This window comes from Primulina tabacum, chromosome 18 (assembly GCF_025594145.1).
Source record: "Primulina tabacum isolate GXHZ01 chromosome 18, ASM2559414v2, whole genome shotgun sequence".
NCBI classification, from domain to species: domain Eukaryota; kingdom Viridiplantae; phylum Streptophyta; class Magnoliopsida; order Lamiales; family Gesneriaceae; genus Primulina; species Primulina tabacum.
In genome coordinates this window covers 7,884,606-7,894,747 of record NC_134567.1, presented here as the reverse complement: position 1 = coordinate 7,894,747, position 10,142 = coordinate 7,884,606, and the positions used below count along the sequence as shown (strand labels likewise).

The following is a 10,142-nucleotide window of genomic DNA, read 5'->3' as shown; positions in this document are numbered from 1 at the left end:
TTATTTCTCTCAAAATGAGAGACACTAAGTGTTTAAGCTTCATTAGGTAGTTGTTGTGGGATGTAAATAGATACAAGTGGGGGCTAATTGTATGTCATCGACACCACCACTTGATTTTTAGCAGGCTCAAAATGGGAACTAGGGATATTTCATGTTGATTTGGTAGGCTCAAAGGCTCAAACGGTTCCAAAGATTGCCTAAATCATTCCTATGTCACATATTATCCGTATTTCGCCTCGAAAAGTGTTCAAGCAAGTTCTAGAATTCCGTCAATCCATTTGTCAACTCGTACAAACCAATCACATGCATGTTTCAATAAAACGGATATAAGAGATAGGTGCACAAAGAAAAAATAAGCAGCTCAATCTACTCGAGCTCAATGGATAACAAACGATAATAAAATGAAAACAGGTCCAAAGACATTGAGAAAGATTGCCTAGGTCATCTCTGTGTTTGCAAATGTGTCAGTTAATGTCATGTGAGAAGTACTAAAATTCAGATCTCCTATTATCTATTTAGCATCACAAGTATGGTAAATTGCTTTAAGCATTGATAGTATCAACAAACATGATCGTGAAAAAATATTTGTGACTCCCAAGTTATCAATGAATACATATATGCATTAAAACCACGATTCCATTTTCAGCATTGGCAACACAACGACGTATCCATGACTTTTCCTAACAATTCTAGCATGCAATAAAAAATAAAGCGACTGTGCAGAAAATAACTAACACTACGAATTTAACTACAATGAATTAAAAACTCAAAACAATCAAGCAAATTGACCCCCCCAAACTTACAGTATGCATTGTCCTCAATGTATAAACAGAAAAGAACGCAACAATCATACCTCCCACGACGAGCATCAGTGTTCGCTGTCACCATCGTGCGTCATCCTCATCCATGTGCTGGGGTGGGGCCTGTGAAGAAGCTCCGGGTACGGGGTGGCCATACAGATGGCTGGGGAAACATCGATCCTCTGGACCTATAGGTAAGAAACCGCTGAGCGAGCACGGAAGTAAAGTCCATCATATATCCCATAAAATGGTCGGTGCGGAACTTAAGTGAATCCAGCACCTGGCGCTGCTCAACCAGTAACCTCCTCTGGTCCTGCATCTCGTTTTCTAGCCGCTGAAATCTGTCTCCCCTACTCTGTCTAGCTGCTGCAGGTGGTGGTTGTGGCGGAAGCTGTGCGATTTCCTCTTCGGCCGGAAACTCATGGGGAACATAGGAGGTGGCTCCAAAGAAGGCAACAATGGGGGCCTTCGGCTTTAACACTAGTTCATCAGGGGCCCATGATACGCCGGCCTATCGCCATAGCTCGGTAACGATATGAGGACATGGAAGAGCAACCATGGCTAACCCTGTGTCGGCTCTCATAATTGATCCATAGATGATTTTCCCCAAATCAACATATTTTCCCATCAGAATAGCATAGACCAGGGCAGCTTTGTCTTTGGTCACATCGTAAGTGCAAGGACGGCAGAATCCGGGCCAATACAAAGGATGTCCAAGCACTTGAATTAGGGCCCATGTCGGATTTCTTGAATAAATAGGACCGCTTGATCTCATTTTCCAGGCAGCGCCGGCTTGACATATGGTCCAAATGACCTCTGTATAATCAACACTCTCTTTAAGAAATTTGATGTACTCGTCTTGGTCGAGGCTGGGCATCTGATAGATCATATTGATAGTCCGAGAGTCGAACGACACCAATTTACCATCGCACCAAGACTTTATACTCGTCATGACGAATCCGGAGATTTGCAATAGAATTCTCGCACAACCGAGATAATGACATCCAGAGGGTGCTGTGCAAATTCAACCCATCCTCAGCGTTCCCAAATTCCTCCACAATAACCCCACGTGGAATTGACATATTAAATCCCCGTTCCGGGATGATGGACCTTGTCATAGAGATCTCATATACTTGTTGGGCTTCCTCATTCCAAAATCTGTGAGAATCAAAACATGAGGAGGAAGAGGCACCCTTTTCGATTCTTTTTCGGGCGCCATGGAATCAATAATCCAATCTCACAACCACACAGCTAATTCAAATATCGAGTAGCAGAGCAAATATAATCTCACCACACCAACAAATCCGGTTTGGCAACGCAACGTACAAAACCCAGTCACGAATGCTTTAGAACAAATTGAAGGACCCAATTCACATACCCCAAAATTCCCCAATAGATCAACACAATTCTAACAATTCTGAAGATTTGAACAAATCTGAATAAATCCGTACTTGCACTAAAAGTGAATGGAAATACGAGTGCGGTCGAAGGTTGGGCTATGGTCGGAGCTTTGGTAGGAGGCAGCAGTCAGCGTTCCAAGGTGTGCAGCAGCGGCGGCTGTGTTGAAGAGGGGCATGGTGTGGATGTAAGAAGTGGGAGACGGCTGCTGTGTTTTATTTCTGAGAAGGGTCCGCGTTCCTCTTTTTTCTTAAATCAGTCGCGCGCATATGCGCGCCTAAATTGGCGCATTTTGTCCCGCATGTTGTCTTGTCATATCACGCATATGCGCGCCTCGAGTAGCGCATATGCGCCGATGTCTCTGCCTTCCGAGTGTATGCGCCTTGTCTTATCGCGCATATGCGCGGCATCCTCTGCCTTCTGAGTTGGGCTTCGCGCATGTGCGCGAAAATAAAGCGCGCATATGCGCAAAGCACAATGTCCATCAATTTTTCATTTTTTTTAAAACTACCTGCAAAATAAAACACTTCAAACAATACTTGAATAAAGGAAATTAAAATTAACAAATAAAGGATTAAAATAAAATAATAAAAACAAAACGAATGCTAAAAATAATTGTGGGTTGCCTCCCACACAGCTCTTGGTTTATAGTCATCAGCCTGACTATCACTAATCATGTTCATGGTGGGTCATATGATTTCTTGGATGTCTTTATTTCCACTATTTGACCTTCAACTTCCATGGTCAACTTCCTCGTTTCACGTCAACGATGGCTCCAACAGTAGCCAATGATGGTCATCCTAGAATGACGTGAAAGTTCTGACTGTTCTGCATGTCAAGTACCACAAACACTGCTAGAACCTTCAGTTTATCGATCCGAAGTTCAACATTTTCCACAATACCCAACGGTGTCCTGATCGATTTATCTGCCATCTGTAAGCTTAGTCATGTGGGCTTCATCCTGCTCAATCCAATTTTCTCGTAGAGAAAACTTTGCATTATATTCATGCTCTCTCCTGAGTCACATATAACTTTTTCCACTAAATGACTCCCTATTTCACATGGTACAATAAATTCACCGGGATCTTGCGGCTTATGAGGAAGATTTGTTCGTGTTCCTTCGGTAAATTCACCTTCCACCTGATCTGCAAACTCAATGTTAGTGTGTAGGTTCCTGAGATCTTCAAGACCCTTTTTCTTTTGAAATTCGGCATTTAATTGTAAAAATCTCTGGGGGTAGGGAAGTGAAGAAATATTAATGCATTGATTTGAGTCATACCTCTCACTTTTCTTACCTCGGACTCTTTTGCTCGGCGTTGACTTATCTTCCCGGATGGGTGTGTGATCAGCATTTTTCTCTTCTATGTTTACCATACCAATCTCCTCATGCTGAATAAAAACAGCATTCACTTCCCTTAGATTTGGATATGCAGTCTTTGGTACTGCACCTGATGGTTGAGACGTGAGTTGCTTCGTTATCTGCCCCACTTGCGACTCAAGGATTTTCAAGAAAGCACCAATATTTGCCATGTGTGACTCAAGGTTGTCAAGTCTAGACTCCGTCCTAGTCATTCTCTTGCCAGATTCAGACAACGAATGTTCCAACCAAATCCTCAAATGATGGCTTCCTTTCCCCATTTGATGTATTGAACCCCGGTGGAGGATTCAATACATTTGCGTAAGAAAAATTTTCATGGTTTCTCAAACCAGGATGATAAGTGTTAGGGGGAGGATTACCTCGATATCCTCCATAGCCTCCAAAGTTCTTGTTATTGATGTATTGCACTTCTTCAGGAATTTGCGATTCTTCAACGACAACCGATGGTCCCTCAGTGTTTGATGTACTCACTTTATTCATGGTTGCTATCTGTGTAGTCAATGCTGATATTTGCGCAGTGAGTGATGTGATAGGATCCACATCAAAAACTCCAGCTTTCCTATGTACTCCTAACCTCTCAGACGGTCATTGGTAGCTATTAATAGTCATCTGCTCAAGCAAGTCATAGTCTTGAGCAGGATATTTGGAAAAGATTGTGCCACCTGCCGCTGCATCCACTGTTGTCCGTGTCTGACCATTTAACCCGTTATAGAAAAGCTCAATCTGTACCCAGTCTTCAAAACCATGATTCGAGCACCTCCGCAACAACTCCTTATACCTTTCCCATGCCTTATAAAGCTGCTCAAAGTCAGTCTGCCTGAAAGTACTAATCTCAATCTTCAACTGTGTAAACTTTGCAGGGGGAAAATATTTAGAAAGAAACTTTGTTGCCAACTCTTGCCACGTCGTGATGCTCCCCAATGGAAGCGATTGGAGCCATCCTCTTGCTTGGTCCCTGAGAGAAAACGGAAACAAACGCAATCTAATAATATCATCAGGAACATTATTGATTTTTACCGTATCCGTGATCTCAAGGAAAGTCCTCAAATGAACGTGAGGATCGGCAGTGGCAGTTCCTGCAAATTGGTTCTGTTGAACCATATTTATCAGTGCAGGATTCAGCTCAAAATTATTGACGTTGATGGTCCCTCGAGCAACGCCAAAATAATGAGTGTTGATCACTGGTCGGAAGTGATCTCTGATAGGTATAGCCTCCGGCAGGTTATGTTTGTCATTCTCTCTGTGTTTAGCCATTGCTTGGATCTCTTCTTTTCTTGTTTTCTTAATCTTCTCGCAGTTCTTTCGATCTCCGGATCAAAAATAAGCAAGTCGGGTTTTTGCGATCTTAGAATGCACTGTCAAAACAGAAAAGATTATAAATTAACAAAATAAATAAATAAAATAAAATCTAAATTAAAGTCAAAACTACTTAGTAACGATATTAATATGCAATTAAATAGTTTACTCCCCGGCAACGGCGCCAAAAACTTGTTGCGTATTTTCACTGCCGCAAGTGTACGGTGTCAAGTTTTAGTACCGGTATGAGTACAGATATCGATCCCACGAGAAGTAATTAATTAAAACTGTATATTAAGTACCATAATTGACATAGTTCAACTTTATTTAGAAAAATCAAAGATATGGTTTATAATCAATTCAAAGAAAATAACGAATCCTGTAATTCTTAGCACGCAGGTGAAATTCAGTGAGTAGATCAATCTAGAGATATGATTTTGTCTGGTCTCCCCTATGTTAGATTAAAAGTGACTAGCATACTATTAAATTTCATCATGCTTACTAACCAAGAACTCGCAATTTTTCTATTCCCTTTTTCAAGTGATAAATAGAACTGTATTACCTATTATCGATTTTAATATGTCTATTCAAAATCACGTAACACGTAATAAATGCAAACAAGGTTCTCTTTATGGATTCATCAGAGTTATACGTCTTTTGCACATTATAAATATCTGACGATGTGATTTCCCATGTCCTAATTTCAATCCCTTCTCTCGAGTGTTAGATCTTAATTATTTGATCAATCGAATTATGGCCAGTAATCCAAAATCATTAAGAACAAGAAATCACAAATAAACACGATGAATTAATTCAATGAAAATTCAAAACGTCAATAACATAGGTTCATACTCGATGTGACCACGACTACGTCAATCTCTAGGAAATAAAATTAGTTCATACTCGAATCTGAATCAATACAAAACCTGTTTGTAATCATTAAAAACGTAAAAGTAAAGAACCGAATTAGAAACGTGTTGAGGGGCGATGAAAGTGCGTCTCCGTGTCCGGATTCAGCGTCTTATATCTCCGTTCTTCGCGTTCCTTTGTTGGCTCTAACTTTTTCGCTCTCTTCTTTTCTCCTGTGTTATGTCGGCCCTTACTTAATTCTCCTTTTTTATTTTTAAAGCCCACGACGAAACCTAAAGAATCTAGAAATCGCGTCACACGCATATGCGCGCCCTTGCTCCACGCATATGCGCGGGTCTTTCTGGGTGTGCATCTGAAATTCCCTCGTGCTGCGCATATGCGCGCCGTAACTGGCGCATATGTGCGCGCTTCTCTGGTTTGTGCATCTGGACTCTTTCTTGCGCGCATATGCGCGACCTAGACCGGCGCATATGCGCGGGCCTTTCTGTTTTGCTTTGTCTTCGATAATCTCACGCGCATATGCGCGCCTCTAACTCGCGCATATGCGCGGGTCTTGTTGTCTTCAGAGAAGGGCCATTCTCACCATTTTCTTCTAAGCGCCATTTTCGCTCTTTTTTACGCCCATGTAATAGCCTCACCTAGATTCTTGCAAGCACATCAAAAATAACAAAACACGTATAATTCCGCCCAAGAAACTAACAATCTATACGAATTATAAGGATAATTTAAGTGCACAAATTGCACTTATCAACTATTCCACTCGATAAGTGAGAATCACTTGGATAGTTTGAGGGAGGGTTGTTCAGTGCATCATTACATGATCACCCATCTGTGTGAATGGACATCTCCATGCCCTTGTCAATGAAACATGACGTTTACGTCACAGATACTAGTCTCGAGCTCGAGCGACATTTATCCTTGTTTTAGGTGGCTTATTCGACTAGGAACTTTTTTAGAATATATGGTACACTTCCTAATGAGTTTCATGATCTTAAGTTGCGACGCAGACCTAATGGTACCTATTGTATATTCAAGAACTTTATCTATGCAGCTTGCATGGGTATACAGATAAAGTATAATGTCATAATCGAATAAAATCGTAAAATATTATTAAATATGATTTTTTTACATCAGAGTCAATAAAACCGGAGCTATAAGTTGACTTGTCGGGCATCTACTCTAACATTAGGGACATGATCGACGATAAGAATAAGTAAGAATGGTCTCTACGAGATATTAAACAACACTAGTAGATAGACATACACCTTATTGGACTCATGAGCATAACAGTTTGACCCATTATCACCTATTTAGGTGAATTCTGCTCTACCATGAATATAAAAAAATAAAATTATGTCATACCTAATAACTATAACTTTTGATCTAATTCTAAATGCTTCATCCGTTTGTGTGAGGAAATATGGTGAATCTCACGTGTTTTGCATATGGGATATTTTGGATTTTTTTTACGATTAGGACTGATACTTTTTGTTCAGATAGTAGGTAGCCTAATTTAATAAAGTGAAGGGACTTATCTGTAATTCAAAATAACTTTTAAGGATTTGTTTTTTCCCTCTAATAAATAAAGCTGTAATAATATATAAAAGACTATAAATTATTTTCCAAAGACTTGGAGTGTGACTTCTGGTTATTCTTCTCCAAAAAAGTCTATATCCAATCTTCTTATCCATCGATGATTACTGTCAGATCAAGAAGCAAGAACCCAGTTTAGGTTTAATCATCATCAAAGTGTCAATTTTATATATATTAATACCACGTCGATCTTTCTAACTGAAAATGTATGAATATTTGCAGTTCAATGGTAGAAATCACCGGACATCCGCTCTACAGCTGCAGAAAGTGCCGGAACCCTGTTGCTCTGGCCGACGATCTCCTTTCCAAATGTTTCATTGTGAGTTTAAAAGATTTTGCAAGAAAATGTTCAGGGTTTACTTTTACTATATATTTTTTGCTTTTGTATAAAATAAAAAATATTTAAATCATTTTTGTTTTTTAGAAATAAAAATAATTTTGTTTTTTAGTCAATAATATTGATTTTTAAAAAAAATAATAATTTTTTCGATAAAAATCTATTTTGTATTTTTTCGGTGATGATGGTGGGAGATGTTAGTTTTGGAATAAGAAATTGGTTCAAGTTTATAAAATCTCTAGCAATTCAATTTTTAGAAAGAGTTTTGGTGCAATAATTTATCTTTTTTACAATTTTAATATTTTTTCATTGAAACACTGAAATAATATCAAACATGTTACAATTGTCCGATGTCATGTCAAACGAAAAAGACTAAAATTTACAAAGAAAAGCTATTCTAAAAGCTTAAACTTGAATTTAGCCAATTTCGAAGATCAAATTTGCAGTTTTTCCGATGCGGCAAATTTCTTTTGTGTTGTTTTAAAGGCAAGAAGTGGGCAAGCTTATCTTTTCGATCACGCGATGAATATATTGATCGGACCAAAGGAGGAGAGGAAACTTATTACTGGTTATTTCACAGTTGCTAACATATTCTGTGGTAAATGCAACGAGGAGATGGGTTGGACTTATATCCGAGCTTTCGATGCAAGCCAACGATTTAAAGAAGGGAAATATATTTTGGAGAGAGCAAAACTCATGAAAGAGCACGATGAAATACTCTGAGTCGTGTTATTTACACTTTATTTTATGTTTATGCACGTCCTAAATAAAATAATAAGATGTCGTAAAATAATGAAGCGGGACAACGAGATGCGATCGATGCTCTCGTTGTAAGATTTATTTCTGTGTATGAATAAATCCCTGTATGACTTGCTAAATTGTCACTTGTGTATGTTTTAAATGTTGTGGCGTGGTTGCATTATTGTATGTGGATGGCCTTTTTCGATTAGCCTCGATGGATTTCAAATGTATACTGAAATTTTTTTATTGTTCAGAAAAGTAAAATCATAAACTTTAAATACAATCCTTACATGTTTATAATTATTGTATGTGGATTCGCCCAATGCAATGGCTTAACAAATTTTCGGGCTGATTGCATAAGCTCCTTTAGAAAGTATGAAATGCATATAATTTGGAAATATTATAATTTTAATATCGTAAGTTTGATATGTTTTAGATTTTAGTTTTATAACTTGTAACTAAGAGTTTCAGTTTTGCATTGTTAAGTCCAAAACTGAAGTAGGTCTGTACAAGTATTTGTATCGATCAAAATCTTTTAGTGTATATCATATCCTTGAGATAGAAGGGGTGACGTAGGAGTGTTTGAAATCTCCGAACATCCATAAAATCTTGTGTCTCATTATTTCAGTTCCTATTCTATCTATCAGTCAGTTTATTTTCGCACAACTATTTGTTAACTGATTGATATTGACTTACAAGATTCTCGAGTATCAGTTTATCACTAAACTGACTAATCAGTCGAAAAAGTTTTGAAAATTGTGCGTGTTTATTCAATCCCCCTTCTAAACACTCTTTCACCCTTAACCGATCCTATCAAGTGGTATCAGAGCAGTTGAATCTTGTTCAAGAATACTTCCATTTACAAACTGATCAATATGTCTTCATTCAACAAAATTCCAATGTCCTCCAGAGAAGACTTTGATGATTGAAAAATCAGAATGCAGGCTCATCTAGCTGTACAAGACGATGACATGTGGTATGTTATCACAGATGGACCCATGAAGATATAAAAAGCAAACACAGCTGTAGCCATAACTGATGGGGAACCACATCGTATTGAAAACCCCGAGATGAATGGACAGCTGAAGACAAGAGAAAAGCTAACTTGGACAACGTGACCAAAGACATCTTATACAAAACGCTAGATAAAGTCACTTTCAGCAAGATAAAAATGTGCAAAACTGGCAAGGAAATTTGGGAGAAGCTGATTCAACTCTGTGAAGGCAATGAGCAAACCAAAGAGAACAAATTATTGTTGCCGTTCAAAATTTTGACAACATCAAGATGAAGAATGGTGAATCCATGCATGAGTATAATGACAGAGTCAGCAGCATTATAAACGAACTGAATGCACTCGGATTGGTGTATTCAAACAAAGAGGTAGCACTGAAAGTTGTCAGAGGTCTTCCCAATGAATGGGATGTTAAAACTATGGCAATGAGAGAATCAAAGAACCTGAATAAGGTCGAACTTCATGACTTGTTTGCTGACTTAAAAGCCTACGAGTTTGAGTTGCAAACTAGAGAAGGGGAACCTTCTACATCAGCTGCTACAACTGCCTTAACTGCTGTCAAACTGGAACTAACTGGTTCAGTTGACAAATCTGCTGATCAGATAAGCAATGATGCTATGTCTTTATTCGTCAAAAAATTTGGAAGATTCATGAGAAGAAACCAAGGAAATTTCCAAAGACAGTATCAGAAGAATCATTCCAAAGAAGAACCTAATG

The 10,142-nt window shown here is 38.6% G+C and overlaps 1 protein-coding gene and 1 long non-coding RNA gene across 2 annotated transcripts; one reads left to right on the top strand and one right to left on the bottom strand.

Moving 5' to 3' along the window:
- Nucleotides 1-3,143: 3,143 nt before the first annotated feature.
- On the bottom strand, nucleotides 3,144-3,836 carry LOC142532275 (uncharacterized). Its single transcript, XM_075638595.1, has one exon. The coding sequence runs from the start codon at nucleotides 3,834-3,836 to the stop codon at nucleotides 3,144-3,146; it is 693 nt and encodes a 230-aa protein (XP_075494710.1).
- A 3,502-nt stretch (nucleotides 3,837-7,338) lies between these two features.
- LOC142533164 (uncharacterized) lies at nucleotides 7,339-8,378 on the top strand. The gene is made up of 3 exons (XR_012816687.1): nucleotides 7,339-7,474; nucleotides 7,558-7,654; nucleotides 8,253-8,378. It is a non-coding gene; the product is annotated as an uncharacterized LOC142533164 (long non-coding RNA).
- Nucleotides 8,379-10,142: the final 1,764 nt, after the last annotated feature.

Coding starts and splice junctions, on each gene's coding strand:
- LOC142532275 (XM_075638595.1), bottom strand. CDS start 3,836: ATGGGGAAAGGAAGCCATCATTTGAGGATTTGGTTGGAACATTCGTTG.